Source organism: Patagioenas fasciata, chromosome Z (genome assembly GCF_037038585.1).
Source record: "Patagioenas fasciata isolate bPatFas1 chromosome Z, bPatFas1.hap1, whole genome shotgun sequence".
NCBI lineage: Eukaryota > Metazoa > Chordata > Aves > Columbiformes > Columbidae > Patagioenas > Patagioenas fasciata.
The window spans coordinates 1,730,838-1,751,066 of NC_092560.1; the positions used below are offsets into that span (position 1 = coordinate 1,730,838).

Consider the following 20,229-nt stretch of genomic DNA (forward strand, 5'->3'; position numbering starts at 1 on the left):
TTTCAAGAGATCCCTAGCTATCGCTGGTTACTATGGCAACAGCCCTATTTGTCTGAGAGCTCTGCCCGCTGCCAATGGGAGCGCGAGCAGCGTCAACTAAACATACGAATACATCAAAGACAAATTCATATGCTCAATCTGATCAGCTCAATTAATGTAAGAACAGAAGCTGAAGGGGGTTAAAAGAGGGCATCCATTCAGGATAGATGAAGCCTCTTTTAGCAGAATATATACGCCGGCCTTTTGGGGGAGGAATTTAGCACACTGTCAAAAACATTATCAGAAAAGGAAAGTACTAGGCCTCCTACACCTAACAGATATGAAGCTGTCAGACAAAGAATAGCACTATTCATTAAATGACACTTATTTTCTCCCACTTTACAAGAATACAGTGAACAAAACAAGCAGGGGAGCAGCTGAGAGAGACACTTTTTTCTTTTCCTGGTGATGACAGACATGCAGCAATTATGGTGATAACTAAGGAATACTAAACAAGAAGCCAGGCTCCATTCTGTTTATCACCTAAAATTTTATGTTGCTAAATTTGCATGCGACTCCTTGTTTTGTTTTATTATTTATGCCTAGGACAAATTAGATCCTTTTGTTTTTTAACGCGGTGCTTTCAGTTTGGCGAAGAACGCCGCCGAAGTCTACGCGTTTTCCTTGTTAAATGGCCGTATCAAGTTGAAGTGCTTTTGAAGTGCGAGAGTTTCAAAGCACAACAAAACTGCCGTTACCAGCGTGTTGGGGGGGAAGCATTAACGCAACGGCAGGTATTGTGAATTATTTCTGCTCTGCGTAATTCGGCAGTTGGTGGAAAATCACTGCTAAGTCTCACCTGAACGTGGTGGGGCCTTGTTACCTGTTTTTAGCGTTATTTACGCCTTCTGATGAAGTTTGTGGGTGTTACCTAAGTTAGTTTGTTTTACAGCAGATGGAAGTGAGTGAGAAGTCCCGCAAGGCTACGGGCTTTTAAGGATCCTATACTTAAGCCATGATGATCTGATTTAAGGCCTATTATCAATAGCCTGCTACTTTTATCTGCATGATCACGGCCTGATTGATACTGACTTGGTAGCCATGTACTCCATAATACGCTGTCAGGCGATGCTGACAGCTGCAATGAAAGAACAATAAATGTGGGGCAGCGGTAATGTAAAGGTCCAGCCCGGCTGTATGAAAACTGATAGCTGCGATATTGGCTCCTATGTTACCACATATACCAGCCCCTCCGAGGATTTCTTGGTGAGTGAATTAAAATGGTCTCCTGATACACAGGGAAAGGGCTGGGGGGGGAGGTCTTAACGTAAAACCACCGCAGATTGATAAAACCCGGCTTTAAAGTCGATGGGGAGACATAAACTTCAGAAAAAAAGTCGCTTCTCTGAAAAACGGGTGCACAAAAATCGCCATATTATAATCACATACCGGTACACGTGAGTGTATCATGTGTTTAAATTTAATGCGATAGTTTAAATTTGTTCCTAGGACCAACCTTTGCGAGCGCTCCAGATAAGTTTTAGAGCAACCTTTTGATTTTAATATATTTTTTACGTGCATTTGTTATAAGGAGGGAAGAAATTCGCAGTTTACAATGTAACTAAAACTACCTAATCTTATAACCGTTACTCTAAGACAGCTCATAATGACTTGAACCAGGCCTTGATTTCAGCTAAGACCTGTAACACATTGGATTCAGTGCTTTTTTGTTTCATGTTGTGAACAGATGTAGATGTATATCCGCTACTTAAGAAACCAGCAAAATGACAAAAAGCAATTAGCATCTAAGTTCAAAATATAATATCATGTTCCTGTACCTTTGGTTTATGGCACTTCTGTGGTGTCAAACAGGAAAGGCCAAACAACAGTATTTAGCTTGGAAAGATGCGTGGATTTTTGCGTTTTCTACGTTTGTTACCAAATAATTAAATAAAACTCAGGTGTTAAAACCAAAATACAAATACAAGTGCTTGCATTTTGTTGATTATTTTGTTGTTTAAGAGGATATAGAAACACTGAGGCCTCCCTCAAGTTCAAATCCCAGTTTTGTGAAAAATAAAAGCCAAGGTCCTTGCCTCAAAGACGTAATGGTTGCTGTTCTAAACAGGTATTTTAATAAGACACATGTGAGAGAAATACAGTCCTTTAGAGATATATTTAGTTATTTTAATATACTTTTGCGTTAGTTGAGCTCAGAAAATAATTACTTTTAACAAAAATTAAAATAATGAGTTTATAATTTCATAATGAAAATGCTAATAGATCTGTCCATCTTTGAAAGAAAAAAAATAAAAAAAGGTTTGTTCATTTAAATCTTTCCTAATCTTGATGCAGTATATTGAATCAGCTGGGACTGAGGTCTTTCTATATGTTCATGTGCAATAAACTCAGATTTCACAGAGCTCTATCCAACCTGCGCCAGTAACTGCATGACCAGTTTGCTGTTTAATCAACATATCTTGCATTTAGTATGTGGATAACGTGCGTATTTGTGTGCTGTTGCCGACATCTCCAGTTTATGACACGCTGCTTTCTGGCGTAGAGAAAGTCAAAGTTTGTGACTTTATGGTAATCCGCTTTATCAGCATCATAAAGCGTAGCGCTCACGGTATAATGGTATATTGTATTTGCAAGAAGTCCAAAGGAAGAATGAGAAAGTAGAGTATTTCAAAGACTATGTACAAATACTAATCTGCTGATCAATGAAACCATAAGGCCAACTCCTTCTGTCCTTAATCATGAAATTGGGTTCTTTGTCTGTAGTGTGATCAGTTGAATAAGGAAGGCAAATGAAATGATTTGACTTAAATGCTGCAATGGTGGTCTTTCTTCTGCATTTGGATAATCAGTATGCAGCATTCAAGTTTCTAAAACAATAAGCTGCTTTTATATTACTGTCATTTGGAAAGCATATGCTCCTGCTGGCTCTTTCCCTTTCTGTAGGTATGGGTTAAAAAGTCTTAAAATTGATAATTTGAAAAATTATTTAGAAAGAAAAATTAAACTAACAAAAAAATAACAACAACAACCTCTCAAACTACAACAACAACAACAACAACAAAACATTCTAGCCTGATACCTTGCACAATATGCCAAGAATCAGCCTGAAGCAAATTTTAACATTCACATTATAACCCTCTGAAAGTAGGGATGTATAATGGGAACACTGACAGACCCTGAATGACACTTACGTTGACAGACAGTAGCACTACCAGGCACCCATAATTAGATCTTTTGTGTGCTTGCAGTTAGCTAAAAAATGCTCCTTAGTTTATTAGAAAAACTATTGCAAAATTAATCATCAAAAGGTAAGTTGTGTACTGGTGATGGAAATAAAAGGAGTGTAGAAATAATGTTCTTAGTTCTGCATTCTTTGTTATGACGTCTGTTAGGTTTTCATTTAAAGACACCCCATTCTGAAGGTTTCATTCAAAGATACCCATCTGACACAATTCATCAAAATAGTGAATTTAGCTTTTGGAACACGGCCTTTACTTTTTCCTTGAATAGATGATACTCACTATAGGCTTTTGTTGAGTTCATTAGACACTGTACCAAATGGTTCACTTACTAAGATACACATGCGTATCTTTTGCGTTAAGTTCTTATGATAGTTCTGGCTTCTTTGAATTCCTGAATATTTTCCAGTTTGCACAGGTTTGCAATGAAATGCACGTGAGTTGAACTGTAAGATGAGGTACTTTGCACGTAGTATTTGCACGATTAATCTGTAATGCTCTTTTATTCTTAAAAATACAAAAGCTTCAGTGATACATTTATTAATTTTAATTACTTTAGTTGTAGACGAAAAATTCAGACTGTGATCATCTGCATTTGAACAGGAGCAAGAAACAAATTCTGTAATTTTTTGTTTATCTGGTTCTTTTTTATAGCGTTCCCTATAATACAGGGAAGCGTAAAATGTTATCTGAAAATCGCAGTTCAAAACAGAAGGCAATGTTTTGAATTTCTGTGTTGTGCACAAGAAGTAAAGTAAATATTTGGGTTTGTAGGATGATCAAAATTAATAGTAGGCCAAGAAAGTATTTTGTTGCATAGAAGATATAATGACATAAACTTATTGCACACTGGAGGTCACCCTTGCTACTCCAAATTTTTTAATGTTTTTCTAAAAAAAAAAAGAAAATAAATGCAAGCAGCCTGCGTGCCTTTTAATATGCATGCTGAGCATTTTAAGGTATTTCAACCAGCAAAACAAGTATATGTCTGGGATGGTGTTAATTCTTTAACTGGTCAGGCAGTATGCATTATAAGTATAGACTTTTGGATAAAACTTTTTGGGGTCTGCGTTTATCTGAAGTCCCATGAAGATTCCATAGGCTGCATTGAAACTAGTACTTTTATCATCCTCTGGGAAGGCGAGTTTAAAGCTGGTTCTAGGACATCTAGCTAGATTGCCATTACCATGAAGACCCACCCATAGCTGCATAGAAGTATTAAATTACCATCAAAATAACTGTTATGTTCTTAGATAGGTACAATTAAATGTTTTATTCAGTTGATGAGCAAAGTGCAAGTTTTACTGTTGATTAGCATAAGAACAGAGCTGGAAGGTCTTGAGAAAGCCTGTCTGCTGTAGCCATAGGAGTCTCAGAGGAGAAGTTTAAAATTAAATCAATGATGTCCTTACATTTTCAGATTTTTCCATGTCAGAAATCATTCTGATTGATCAGGATGCAGATGGCGTGTTCTCCAGGTTACAGCCAAGCGGGACCTTAAACTGAGCACCTACGCTCTGCAAGAGTTGACCGAAAAAACCCAAATTAACGCCAGATATTCTCTTTGTCAGTCATAGGAGAAACAGGTTTATCATTCACAAAAAAATCTAAAAGCATAGAAAGAGCAGCTTAATTATTTTTAACAACCAGTTTGCTGGAACTCTATAGTACAACATGGGAAAACCTGCCTGGCCATACAACGTAGGAGATGCTTCACTGAACCAGAACTCCTGTGCTTGGCACTTGTGTCCTGTCTCTAGTTGTATCTCATTCCAGTGACTCTGGAGGAAGCCGAGGTAAATTTTTCTCATAAACTAACTGTGATTTGAGCATCCTGAGGTCCAGGATCATGACGGAGGTTTTGAAGCCTGTGCTCATGACCAGGAGCAATTTGCTTTCTTCATGGAGCCATCTATGGCTCTCCAAGTTGTGTGTTCTTGAGTTTGAAATTAATTTTTCAGGGAAAAAAAATTGTCATAATTAAAGATACGCCGCAAATATACTGCTGATGTATTGGAAAATTACTGGAAAATCTTGTGATTTTTAAACAGAATCATCTAGGTTTTGGTTTCTTTGTTAGGAAGCAGGGACACAGTTGCCTTGCATTCCCCTAAACATCAGCTTTGGTTGGAGGCTCTCAAAGAATCAGCTGCTGTGTCCTACCCCAGCAATTCCCTCAATACCCATTGTGCTATAGCTGCTATGAGTGCTGCGTAGCATCATTCCTCTCCAGGGTTTTTACGTCTCAGAGAGAGCACATCACAGTCTCTACAGACTTTTCCTGAGCCTCTGGGAGGGCTAGTCAAGAACAAAATATTCCCTGCTCTTCTCTCCCATCCAAACCCATGAAAGGTCTTTTGCTTTTCAGAAAGAGCAGAAAACTAGCATCCAACCGGTACCACCAGTTAGTATTCTCTACACTGCAACCCAAATTTGAAGAAACACTTGCCCACAAAGAACTTCCAGTGTAAACAAAGCACGTCTTATAAATTAATCTACAATAGAGGTAGTCATTTGTCTTTCCTAGCACATGTTAACTCAGGATCATGTGGACTTTCCAGCTGGAGATATTTAATCACTCAACACCTGTCATCCAGGCTTTTCGTGCTGCTCCACATGATGCTTCCAATTTGCAATAGGGTCTGTGTGAAGGGATGTGTTGGAGCCAAGTGTCCCAGTTCTTGGCTCTTCCATAACACTGGGTGAATCCTAGATGGGGTTTTACCCATCACCTTCACTGGGAAGGCCACGTAAAGAAAAACGGGCCAAAGTATTGATTTGCTCATGTTTTGGAACAGTTGAAGCCATGGCTTTAAACCATTCTGCCTAGGATTGCAGAACCTAACAGGTTATTTCCTCATACATTGGGTAGTTATCATAACGGTGAAAGTCTCCCTGATTCCTTTGCCCTCTGCGAGGTATTTCAAACTGTGTTACATCACTTGCCAGAATGCGATTTCTGATATATCGTCCTATTCCCTATAATTTCTGAAACAATTATTCAAAAGTTTGAATTGTCTTTTCTCATCGAAGTTCTTTTCTCTACCAAACTTTTCTCTACCAAATCAGGTAGCGTTTTACTACTTAGTTAATGTTGATACTTACGGGTAGAGACGCTAAACTCTAAAGATCTTGTGTTTTAGAGTCATAGAATCATTGAGGTTAGAAAACACCCTTAAGATCATCAAGTCCAACCATTAAGCCAAGACTGCCTCTGAACCAAGTCCCTGAGAACCTCATCTCGTCCCCTCCAGGGATGGTGACTCCACCACTTCTCTTTGTAGCAAATCTGAACCCTTCCTGAAAAGTGATCTTCAACTCCCACATATGTACCTGAAATCCTGAAGCCACCAACATCCAGGAGGAAAAATCATCACCGCTGGACAAAATGACGAGGAGGGAATACTATGGAATAACTCAGGAAAAAGGTGTGACCAGCCCATCTCAATGCTCTTAACCAGGAACCAAAAGCAGGAGAAGCCTGGAGCTGTAGCAGGGCCCTCAAGCATACAATAGAAGTCTTAAAGACTTGCAGTACCTTAACATACAACGGTCAGCATACAAGTGGTATAAGGAAATTGTCCTTTTATTTTTTTGGCTTTCTGCTAACTCACTATAATTCACAGTTTTCAGTAAAATATGAGTTTCTCCGGGAGAATAAAATTTGTCCTGATTTGTAGCTGATTTGCTCCTGTAGAATACTGTAAACATGGTTGCACTAACAACGTAAACTATTACCATGAATTTATTCTGTTGGGATGGAACAATTAAGTCGCAGTTCTGAAAGAGGCCTGCAAGTGTTATGTAATATTATCATCATCAATTAGTAAAAGATGCCTTTGCAGTAGCTTCATCTGAGCAGATAATGAAGAGGTGGAAGATGGGAGGAGAATTTGTCACTGACTGAGAAGCAGGAATGCGCTCCTTCCCACGAGTTGCCCAAACAAGGACTTTTTTTCCTTTTATTTTCATATATATTCTGGCAGCGTGTCAACATGAGCGAGTCAGGCTTTCCAGCTGCCAATTAGAGCAGTCCAGTCCATTTCCTTGCCAAAACGAAGCAGCAGCCCAGTAAAAGTATGCACAGTTGAAACCATTTCTTCAGAAGAGCCCTAGACTGTTGAGAACGATTTCTTTTTCCTTTGGCTTGAATCAACGACCCCATAAAATAATGCGTTCTGAAGGTGAGGTTACATAAGATCTGTAGAAAAGTGATGTCTCGATGCATGGATTTAAATAAACCAGCAGAAAATTTTTAATCCGTAGTTTCTTTAAGACTGCAGATGCATCGGGATTGCTGAGTCGTACCTAAAACCAAAATGAAATATGTGAAAAGTAACGCAGTTAAATAAACTGTGTTCAAGACATACAGTCAGTCTGTATTCTCACTGAGAAGAGACAATGGATACGCATAATTTGTAAGAGTTAGACAAGTGGAAGAATCAGTGGTGCACCCATAGCACTGGGAAATAAAATAGAACTTAATTGTTGTATGTTTCTGAGACAAATGGAAAGACAGTATATGGGATCTTCACATTCCATGGCAATATGATCTCTCACCTTAAGAAAGCCTTTGAGGGGGACAGCAGGGTGACCATGAGCCAGCACTGGGCCCTGGTGGCCAGGAAGCCAATGGTACCTGGGGTGGGTTAGAAGGGGGTGGTCAGTAGGTCAGAGAGGTTCTCCTGCCCCTCTGCTCTGCCCTGGGGAGACCACACCTGGAATATTGTGTCCAGTTGTGGCCCCTCAGCTCCAGAAGGACAGGGAACTGCTGGAGAGAGTCCAGCGCAGCCACCAAGATGCTGAAGGGAGTGGAGCATCTCCCGTGTGAGGAAAGGCTGAGGGAGCTGGGGCTCTGGAGCTGGAGAAGAGGAGACTGAGGGGGGACTCATTCCTGGGGATCAATATGGAAAGGGGCAGTGTCAGGAGGATGGAGCCAGGCTCTTCTCGGTGACAACCGAGGACAAGGGGCAATGGGTGCAAACTGGAACACAGGAGGTTCCACTGAAAGAAGAGAAGAAACTTGTTGGGGGTGAGGGTGTCAGAGCCTGGCCCAGGCTGCCCAGGGAGGTTGTGGAGTCTCCTTCTCTGCAGACATTCAAACCCGCCTGGACCCCTTCCTGTGGAACCTCAGCTGGGTGTTCCTGCTCCATGGGGGATTGCACTGGATGAGCTTTCCAGGGCCCTTCAACCCCTCACGCTCTGGGATTCTGTGAAAACTTACAGTCACGTGTTATGTGTTTCTTATGGTGCGTGTCGTTTTATGATGCACAGCACATTAAAAAGCCATGGAAAACATAAAATCCATGTTTCTAGTTATTCTGAGTTCTCCCTTCATAGTAAGATAAAGAATCCTTAGCCAATAGCCAAGTTATAATCTGAGTCTTTATAATCCACAATTTTAATTATATTTTCTGCAGTGATTAATTGTCATAATTAGAAGTAAAAATGTTGAAGTAGACAATAACTCCCTTGCAACTGAATCGAGGTAGTAAATGAATTTAATATGAGAGAAACTCTAGTATTAAATTGCAGATGTTGAAATAAGCTGAATTTTTGCTGAATGAAGAAGCTCGTAAGGAGAAGATCGCAAAAATGGTGGAATGGTGGAACAATAATGATGGAAGTGGATTTAATTATTACTCAATATGTGTGTTGACCTACATGTTTATTTTTGCAACAGAGTATCATTTTTATGGACACATAAAAATAAATTAAATGTGAATAAAAATCGATTGTCATTCATGCCAGCTAACTATATCAAATTTATTAAAAATGCTGAAGATGTTAAACTGGTAGTTTTATTTTGCATGTGAATAAACCAGTTGTACAGGTAACATTTAGGTTAATCTGGCTTTAAATTTAACAATACGTACATAGTGAGTACTTGAGGATTTCCTTCATTTTTCACAATATTTTACTCCTTATCCAGAAAACCATGGTTGCAAAACCAAAATATGGAAAGAAAATTTAAGGCAGTACCTTTTAGGATGCAAACCCAAACCATTATGTGATTTTACATCTTGACAGAAACAGGCTTTTTCTTTTCTCTGAATGACTCCAGTGCAGGGCAAAGCCAATAATTTACTCTTTCTAAATATCCACGTTATCTGATGCTTTTGCTTGGAAAATTTACCTCATTTCTGCCAAGGTTTTTCTAAGTTTCGGTTGTGAAATCTTTATTTCCTAATAAATGTGGGCTTTTATCTGTAAGCCAATGAGAGTCAAGTTAAATATACATATATATGTATCCCTATACATACATATATGCTTCAGATCATGGCTTTGAGTCCCAAAATAGAAGATTTTAGTACTGTATCAGCCTATGAAGCTAATAAGTGTGTTCATTATTTTACAAATGAAAATGCGTGTTCAGTGGAATACCTAAATATTTATAATGTTCTTGGGGTTTTTTTGAAAGCATATTAGCCTCTCTAAATTTATGGAGCAAGATACATGTAACAATAAATATACATATTGTTGATTACCTGTAGAAGCATGCATCAGTATCTGTATCAATTGTAGCAGTATGGCATCTCAGAAATGAAGTTTATACTTGGAGTGAAGGGATTTCTGATGATCTGTAGCTCTTGTAGGAAGGCATTTCACAGTCTCAGACTAACCCCAAGAAAGCTTTTTCCCACTTTGAGAGAGTTTCTTTAGGTCAGAGGACCACTGTCTAGATTTAGTCGGCCTTTTAGGTAAGCTGCTGACATCTTTTTAGTATTTGAACAGACTTTGAACATCACTTAAACTCCAGGGGAAGCCGCTGTGGCAAGTGGAGATGTTCAGACTTAAGAATACGCCAGCTAAGAACCCTAATGCTAAGAACGCACATCTTGTTAAGGAAAAATGCGCTCCACTAGCTGATTTTCAGAATGAAAATGTTGTGTCCAATTATTGCATATAGCCCAGCCAAGAAGCAGACGTAATGAGGCTAGGACATCACTCATTCAGCCATTTTTTGGATAACCCCGGTCTGACCTCATGGCTGACCCTGCTTTGAGCAGGAGCTTGGACTAAAGACCTCCTGAAGTCCCTTCCAACCTGAATTTTCCTATGATCTTACGAGCGTCCACCAGGACTGGAAGAAGTTTCCTAGCAACAAGAAATTGAAGGCATTAGTAATGGATGAAACTTAGTGTCAGGGAAAAATCCAAGAGGTGCTTCTAATCTATGAACTGAATTGACCAATATTATGTATGTCTCCCTTAAAGCAGAGGAAGCTGTAGGTTCATTTGAAGTGCTTTTTCTCCGCTCATCTGTCATGCTCTTCATTCCCCTTCATGCAGCTCGCTCTCTCTTTATTTCTGATCTGATTTCATCCATTGACTGGCTGGTAGGTGATATTGACGTAGCTGCAGGTGGTGATGGATAGGTAGCACCGCAGCATCATCAATATACCGCTGATCCTTCCTTCTGTGATATTTCTTCCCAATCATTCAATGGGTGCGTGCAGAAGTGAAAAGAAACAGAAAGTTGTGGGACTCAGTGGGTTCTCTGGTGACAGAGGGAGGCACCTTGAGGGATGGCTTACTCCATTTTAGTGAGTTAACTGGGAATTCATGCATCTCTCTTAAGAGGGATAGCCACTATTTATAGTCAATAGGATTATGAAGTATGGCAGTAGGATTAATGCTGTGGAGACATCCCGAGATTGAAATGAATGTCAACTTCTAACCGCCGCTAGGGAAAATTACACAGCGGTGCCGCTTGCAGTTCCATAGCCAGTTCCATTTACACTGGGTCTATGACTTAACAATTAGATCCACTTCTTTTGGCTTTTCTGTAAGCTTTCCAGGAGTTTATTTGAGAAAGGGAAGGTTAATGGTGAGTAACAGTTAACAGGAATTAGTGTCATTCCAGTGCATTTTTGCCAAACTTTCATTCCTTCGTTTTTGAAAGAGAAAGGGAAGATTCTTTTTGTTTTCCTGAAATAATACGTTCGCTATTCCTGTTAGTACAGACATCTGATATCTGCTACTCAGATGTAAAGCAGAAAACCACCAGTGAGATTCACAAATATTGGACTGAAACCCTTTTGTTGCAGAATACCACCTAAGGAGTGAATGTAGTGAACTGTGAAAACATTAGATCACAGAAAAACAACGTTTTTGAGAAGTCTTCCTCGATGTTGTTCTACTATTCTAGTTAAAACAGAGTCATAGTTTCACACCATGGTGGATGTTTGGCTCTAGTGCCAGCTGAAACTTCTCATGATTGAAAAATGAACGTATTATGAGTAACTCCTTGAAACAGACCTCACCAGATGCAATGGAGGCTGATAAAAGATAATCTTAGCCTACAATAAAGCTTCAACATAGCCTTTGGGAAGATAACCATAACCTTGCTTTCATGTTGTGCTGTTTGTGCACACATTTTCTCTTCAGTTGAGAATATCAGTAAATTTAAAATATTGCTTATGAAATGCTGCAAAATACATGCAAAGTTGTTAACAGAGTGGTGGTTGAGGCCAGTTTACAAGAGTGAACTAATGCAGTAGGTTCTTGCTCCTTATTTTATGGGCTTAAAGCTGTTTTACTCTAGCAAAAGAATTTATTGGAATTGGGCATTTTTGATCAAGCCAGAATCACTAATTGATTTTCTTGTGATGGAGAGAGAGAATCTTTGGCGAATATTTTAGTATGAGAATAATCTGTTTAAAAGAGTGTCTGGATTGTAAAGTCCTGAATCTTGATCTCTAGACTAAGCATTTGATCTAGAGTTTGGCTGTCAGCTTGCTTTGAGTCAGAGGTTAGTCTATAAATTCGTAAGATGCCAAGCAAGGGAATAAGAATGCAGATTAATTAATTAATCATGTTCTTGAGTTTTATTTGTTTGCAAAAAACAGGCAACTCCTTAGCACTAAAAGTCTGAGTGGTATAGAATTCTAAAGGTGCACGTGATTTGATTGATGATTCAATATTAAGGATTCAAATATGAACAATGGATGCGTTCAGAAAAATAACAGATTGTGGAAGTATTTGAACTGTGTAGATGTTGGAAATGCTTCTGCTTTGTTTTTCCAAACCTTCACGGTGATAATTTAGGTAAAAATGTCTGATGTCTGATCTTGCTGTAGCAATTTTACCTTGGTAACCTCAGCGTGAGATCAGAGATGTTTTCCAGTTTTGTAAGTCCCTCCTAACCATGCAAAGGTATGCACTAAGTTCTTGAATAACCAGCCCAATTTCTGGTTTTGCCTTTCCTACGCGGTTGTTTTGTTCTTCATAACTATTGAAGAATCTTCATGGATTCAAAAACCAAGAAGGATTCACTGCAATATGCAAAAAAAACGTTTTGTTACAACTTTTCTTATTCCCAGTATTCTGTATTATAGTTAATATAAAACTGTAAATTTCTGCTAAAACAGTGGAATATGATCAATGCACTATATATGTGAGAAAACATTTTTCCACCTGAATTGAGAAAATGTGAAGTTTTTGCTAGCAAAGCAGTAAAATAACACATTTTTGTTAGAACTACTCAGGTAAAAAGTATAGTAGCAGTATCAACTTCCAAATACTTTTATGATGAAAATTTAAAACAGGCCAAACATTTTGGTTTTGATTGTCAAATGGTTAACCCAAACTTTTCATAAAGCCTCAGATTATGTTTTGGAATTTGAAATAATCTTAATGTAGACTTCATACTGATTTGGGTTTCTGTTACGACCTGTGATGCTGGCTGTTCACTACAGATTTAAGTAAGTCAGGTCCAGATACAATATTTTCTACCCATAACACCTCCAGTCAATGTTCATGTTTGAAGAATCCAATCATCCCCATCTTGCTGCCAGTTGTCTTTAAAGAAATTAATAGTGTCCCAGTGCCTCAAGGAGTAGGTTTCAGGTAATTTAATTGTTCTTCAAGTTTTATATTGTTACGCCATACCCATAAAGTCACAAATGTCAGAGGAACAGGTGTCTGCAAACTGTTATTATTAACCTGCCTGCACAGTGCAGAAATACTTTGGGATGGATGAGACTGCCTTGAATAAAAAATTTAAACAGAAATCTACAGAAATCGGCAACTTTAGATAACTGTGATTTTAGTTTGAGAAAGGAAACTTGCCATGAAGCTGAACTGCATGGAAATGTACGATATGTGTGTCTTACAAAATAGAAGGTGTAGTTTACTGTGGGCAAAAGACACATACACGTTTCAGCAATTTTTGTTTGAGTGGGGCAATCAATGTCTTAAATTGTTCTGTGTTCACCCGCCCACGAACATCTACACTATTATAGATCAATTGATTTCGAATGTCCGTCTGCAGTGTAAAATGTTGAGAGGTGAGCAGCCCATTGCATGGGCTGTCTCAGCTCCACTTCCCTTGCCCTCAGGAGTGGCCGGTGACCTGTGCTGCTGATCTGGTGACACATTTTCCCTTCTATTCTATATTCTATATCTGACGAACAGCTCTTTGGTTTCTTATTATTCAATAGTGATATTAATAACAATATTAGTGTATTTAATACAATCCAGTTGATTAACATCTCATATGCACGATCTTGTACATGCCCCCAAAGTTCCGGTGTGTTTGGTGTCAAGTTCAGATTCATTTCTAGTGGGAGCTCATCAGAAAAGGAGTTGTGAGCTGTGTTGTTTATTCCTGGACTGATTTTCGTCAGCTGAACCTCTTTTTCCCCAATGTGTTGGCAGTGGTAATGGTGCAGAGTTCAGACACTTTGAATCAGTCAGAATATGTTTTCTCTTAGGCTGTCTTGGTGGATGTTTACTTTTGTTTCTTACCCCAAAGCGTATTATCTTCTTCCTTCAGCCTCCACAGAACTGTTGGTTGACTATCGTACCCCTTTTATTTCACGAAAGACATGAAAACGTGTTGCTTCTCATCAGGAAGCAATGTCTGTATTACACATACAAAGATGGGTATGTAGCAAATATTCATAGAAGACAGCTGCAAGCTAAAAGATGTTTCTCCCAGATCAAAACTTTCTTGATTACATCACCGTAACCAAAAGATCAAAGATAATGTGATTTAATTTGATCACTGAGTCATCCAAATAAGCATGGAGCTCTATTGGCAGTTTTTCCGAGGTAGCAGATTGCAGTTGGTATTTAATCAGGAAAAGTATTTTAAAATAATGCCCGCAATAATGTTCTAAAGTATTAAAATAATCTTTGTCGCTTCCTAGGGTTTGATGGAGTTTAACCGTTGGCATAATAACGATTTTACTGAGGCTGTTCCTAGGATACTTGCGGCACCTCGCCGAAGGGTGTAGGTGTGGTGAGTCACCCATTCATCACGCAGCTCCCGTTCATTCATTCCCACCTCGTAGCCTCCCTGATTTTTCGTAACCCATGCAGCGTTCCGTTGTCAATCAACCTCGTTTCTGTACAGTAAACTCTTCTGACTCTCTTTTGACTTGAATGAATGGTGCCATTCATTCACATCGTACTTTTTCCTGCAGAACGAGGATCAAGCCGTTGGCTTTTAACGTGCAAGGGTTGCAAGAGTTGTAAGGTGTTGGGGTCAAAGAATTTGGTGTGCATGCAAACCAGGTAAGAGGTAGAGGAGAAGAAGGGAGTGGACTGGTTGATTTCACTTCCGCTACTACAGGCCCATCAGCTGGAAGCAATTAATTTTTCACTGTGGAGCACGCAATGGAGAAGGCAGAGCAAGTATAATTATATTAATCTGCCCCTTTGTCATGCCATGCTCCTCTGTAAGGGAAAGCAGTCGTGACATTTTGTCTTTCAGGTATTTAAAAGTTATGAAAACATTGCCCTAGACCTTTACGTGTTTTATTTTTGCTTGCTTCTGGAAGAAACCAAGATCTAAGTTTTTACCTCTGGTATTTTTGTGAAGTTCTTGGATGCTGTCACCCTTGCCACAGCTGTTGTCACACCGTGCTCAGCACAGCTCAGGTTCAGGCACAATCTGGAACTCAGAATCACAGAATCATAGAATCATTCTGGTTGGAAAAGCCCCTCAAGATCACCATCATCTCCTGGCTTATCCCTTTAGTGAGAATTACCGTTATTGAATCTCATTGCTTATGGAAACTTCAGATAAAGTATAATTTACTGTACCTCGCTGGCTGTAATTTTTAATCCTTGTGGTTCTTTAAAACTAGCTAAAACTGATCTCCCGTTGTGGTTGGATACTGTGACTAAGCAAGATTTTTAATGTTGGGAATGTATCTTTCTAAATTTCAACATGTTTATTTGGAGAGTCTACCCAAACTTTATCAATACCCACTAACTTAAGATTTCATTTCTTCCAATTCCTTAGACCTTTAGTTCTATAGCATTAATTTTAAAACTAAAATTAAACAGTGTAATATGGTTTTCTTTGTTTGGAGTTTCTAAAGAAACCTCTAACTACAGATGTAGGCAGATCGGTAGATAGAGACACATTGCATAACTAATTAAATTGAACTAAGAAAATGTTCCTAGTGCTAATTGTATTATGTATCTGCAGCTTGTCTTAGCAGTTAAGTACAAGGCTTTCCAATGGTCTAACTCTTCCAGGTTCTCTTTCTTCCGACACAGCTGGATGGTAAAAGGAGGGTGGAAAAATCTCCGATAGACTAGAGAAGGCTTAGATACCATCGGCAACATCTGTGCCATGGCCTCGGTGTGATGACGTTTTATGGCACTGAAAATACACGAGGCAGCTGACACATAACATGAAGTGAGAAAGAAACTCATTTTTATGGGTGATCAGTGAAAATTATCAATTATAAAAAAAAAAAATAGGTAATTTTTTTGAATATAATTATATTACCATGTGCTGGTTTACCTCTCTCTGCAGATATTTACACTTGAAAGTTCAGATCTTCCACTTACTCTGCAGCTAACTCATAGTTTACATAGTAAAAGCTATAAAGGAGATTTTTTTATCTGGGTAACTCCATTACGATGACAGATTTTTTCTGTGATCTCAAACTTCAGTTTTTTACTAAATGAAGAATCAGGAACAAATCTCAACATTAAAATAAATACACTTTCTCACTACCTGGACATAAAATTATGGGATTTCTTTTTCATCTACATGTTATAAAATTTATCTTTTCATATTCCTTTTTGTTCTAAAATAAAATTTTGATCACATACATGGAAATAAATATACTATATATACTCTGTATTTTGCCATGTAATGTCTACATTGTGAACTTTGATATATTGTTAAGCAGTTGTCAACAAAAGAATCAATTTAATATTCTTTGTTTAAAAATATTCGTATCTGTTGTTGAATGAGACACTCTATTCAATCTTATAAATATCACATCTAATAAAGAACAATCCACAGCGCAGAGAAAAAAATGTCTTTATTCATAAGCAACCAGATGAGAAATGGATTTTTATTCAGTCAAATCCTTTTAGTCAATGAAACAGCACTTTCATGCATACTGCACTCAAGTGATAATTAATATAGTCTAATTCTGGACATGATGCTTGAATTGATGTACTGTCATCAATACCCCATGTTAAAATCAAACCTTGACAGGGACTTAACACCCTGGAACAGGTCATCATATGATAATACTCTTTTTTTCCTTTCAGTATTTGTCTTCAACCAAGCAAAGTATTACAAGATGGGGGGAAAAAAAGGGAAATAATTACAAATGAAGAGTGACGCAGGCTGTGAATAGAACATATGTTAGGCTAGGCAGAGGCATCAGTGAATTATATCATTTCATGATGAAGCGGCAGTGGGGCTGAACGGACCTATTTTAAACCTTGATGTATTTTATCTCTACTGTATTTGGACTGTCATCTTTGGAGAAAGACTTTGTGTAATTGAGAGTCAGCTCCAATCTGCATGACTTGAGCATGAAGTGTAAGCCAGATGAACAGTGTTATGGAAGAAAGGGAAGCATCTAATAAGGTATAAATGAGTAATAACCTTTATACCTCAGACATTTAAATGCATTTTATAAAATACGATGTTCAACAGTATTGATTTCTTGGTGCTATCAATAGCATAAACTAGGTTTGAAAATACTTAAAAATTTACTTTGCTATTTTAATAACACCTACATAGTTACAGTTGAGACATCCTTTGTCACATTAAGCATAAAATTATAATAGAACCGATTTTTCCTTACAGATTCATCTTCATAGTCTCAGATTATAGGTTTATAGTTATTTGTTAATTTTGAGGGGAATTTGTTTTGATGATGTCCTTATCTGTAATGCCATAAGAAGTTATATCTCTAAAAGAGTTCCGAGGGAGCCTGTATTTGCATGTAATTTGTTTTTGGTGTAGTAAAACAATACTGTTGTAAGAAAGGCAAGTGTTTTTACTTTTCAGTTATTGCTTAGCAAGTAGTTGGCGTATTGTTAGTGTATGATACATGATCGACCCCCAGTTGTGATTATTTAGGAAGAACTTGTGGTGGTTCTAACAGGGCCACAATAAACCTTGCAGCTTTCTGATGTAAAAGAGCATTCGAGTGCCACGTAGCATGTCCAGGACAATTCAAGGAGCACTTTACAGACCTATTAATTTGAATTTAATTGTATCCAGCCTTTTGTTTGGATCTGGCTTTGTCAGAAAGATCCTTCAGACAATTGGATAAGGACAAGTGACTTGATAAGGACTTGTTCTGCCTAAAACATTTTCTGCATAAAACATTTTTCCTTAGGTCACTGTAGTTAGATCAAAGTGTAATGAGCATTTTATAATCTCTTGTGCTTCCTCTGCATAGTTAGCCAACAGTTTTAATCTTAGAATAAACGTTATTAGCGCTTTTCCTCTCATGTTAAGGAACAGCTATTCAGAAGAAATAGACAAAAAATAGGCGTAATAATTCAAGATATAAACCTTTGTACTGGAGAGGACTCTTATCTGTGGCCAATACCTGCGTGTAAGTCATTGTCGTGACCAAACAGATTCCACGTGGGGACAGGACGGGCCTGCACAGCTTTGATAGCAGGATTGGGGTCGCAGAGGTTTTGGAAGAAGTTCTTTGTCCTCAGAACCTTTCCATTAAAAATGGGCTATTGCATAAATTCTTTCACGTTGCCTTCTTCGTAGCGAAAAAAGCTTTCCTACAATTGCACTGAAGATCTTAATAGGGCAGCGTTTTTCTATAGACCGTGGCTCTAACATGCTAAAGGAAATATATTATTTTACAAGTTTGTGATATCAGACCAAAATGTGACCAGACTATCCTTTTTTTTTTTTTTTTTAATTTTAATTATTATTCCTTGCTTTTGCATTGTTTTGTCAAGTTCACCTCGCAGTTTGAGCTCTGTACAACTGAATTCTCGCAGCAGTCTGTACCTCCTGTGTCATTAATGTTGTCACACTACGTTAGGTATGAATAAGTAATTTATTGTGAATAAAGCAAAAGGGCATGAGAACATTTAACGTCTTCACATTCACTTGTTGGGATAAATTGCATGGTGATCCACCTGAGTACAAACAGGTAACGCTGTTCCAGCACATGTAGCAATCCAAGCTATAGAATTAAGCAGTAGTGGCTCTTTTACTGTGCAGCTTTGCCCTCTCACTTTAATGCTATTTTAGGACACGGTATATGACTCTTTAATAGATTCTACTGACTTCAGACTATACATGTATGCATATACGCATGTATACGCACACATTTAAAGAAGGACAGCTGTCTCAATAGTTATCTGTTATCCAAAGACCAAATGTGTTGCCTTTGAACTGCACCTTGTTGCATAATTCCACTGTGAAAATTCACTTGAATCCAATATTCTTCTCGCAAACCAAAAAGCAATGTGATTTCTGGATGAGGAGAAAAGAGAAACGTTAGCAGAGTCAGCAGTACATGGAGATTGGGCAAAAGAAACATGTAATTCTGCTTTAAAATCGTGTCTACAGAGCTGAGAAGCTTTACCTGTAGACGAGGAAGAAAGTAAGATCAATAAGCCTATCAAGGTGGTGAGAAAACCTGTTCACAAATAAGGTAATGTAGCTTCGGTATAATTTGATGATATTTGTGGAAAATTTAATTATGGTTTTGCAATGCCTGAGTGAAGCGTCAGTTCCAAATGCCTGCTGGTAAAACCTGATGTATTTTTGCCGTTAGATCAATGGGTTTTGATTGAGATTTCCATTGGTGTCTTCTGCTTTTCTCATGTCCCGTGTGATGTGAAACAAACCGTGTCCACCCAGGTTCCATCCCACCTCATCTACCATCTTACCTGGCAGATTTAATACGCGTGGTTTTGGTCTTCTGGGTGGAGATGTCCATGTGTGGCCACTCTGGCCATCGTCTCCTCCAAGGGATTATCGTTTGGCGTTCAGATTTTGCACCATCTTCCTTAGGAAAATGGGATTATAGAACTGGAAGTATTTTGGGGCACGGTGGTCTACTTAGGCTTAAAATCCATACCAGAACGTCACAAATTTGAGATCTCCAAACCAGAGCTGACTGAGTTGCTGGGCACACTGCGAGGGTTTTGCTACTCCAATGGGAGATGTCGTTGTCCTGAAAATTATCCTACAGTTCAGAATTATTTGGATGAGTGTTTATTTGGGTTTAGTTCCTGGAAAGAGAAGGAGACAGATAGTAAAATACAAAATTATTGTTTTTCCTTTCTGTTTTTTTTTTTGCCTTTTAAAGTCTTATGGTAATAAAGAAATATCCTGAGTTAAGAGTTGGTGCCTGGTAGAGTCAATGACAGTGATGTATTTCTTTACCTAGGACATGACTTACAGAGTAAAATCAAAACCACTCCTCTCTACCTGAAATTTTGGAGAGGGAAAAGCAAAAACAACAAAACCAACCCAAAAGATCCCACCATAAAAATCCAGAAGACTGAAGCTTTAACCAGAACAAAGTGTGCAAACAAGCTGTGTTTTTACATATTCTGTAAAGACTTGCATCCTTCCTACTGAACTTTAAATGCTACAATTGTCTTACTAATATTATTACTAATAATAGTGAAACTGGAAAAGGGGCAAATCACAGCTTTTTAGTACTTTTTTTTAGTTTTTAGATGCGGTGACTTTTAACCAGTTTACAAATATTAGTAATTGAGACATA

The 20,229-nt window shown here is 38.3% G+C and overlaps 1 protein-coding gene across 4 annotated transcripts in view; it reads left to right on the forward strand.

Annotated features, from left to right (window-relative positions):
• Positions 1-20,229, forward strand: part of KIAA0825 (KIAA0825 ortholog) — a 234,727-nt gene that overhangs the window by 146,248 nt on the left and 68,250 nt on the right. Inside the window, exon 21 of one of the 4 annotated variants that reach the window (XM_071802496.1) lies at positions 6,494-7,826. The exons of 2 other annotated variants lie outside the window; for them this stretch is intronic. In XM_071802496.1, the coding sequence (XP_071658597.1) occupies positions 6,494-6,584 (91 nt within the window). In that variant the 3' untranslated portion in view covers positions 6,585-7,826. Of the gene's footprint in view, positions 1-6,493; positions 7,827-20,229 lie in introns of those variants that run through there. One more of the 4 variants, XM_071802497.1, reaches the window with a different exon arrangement.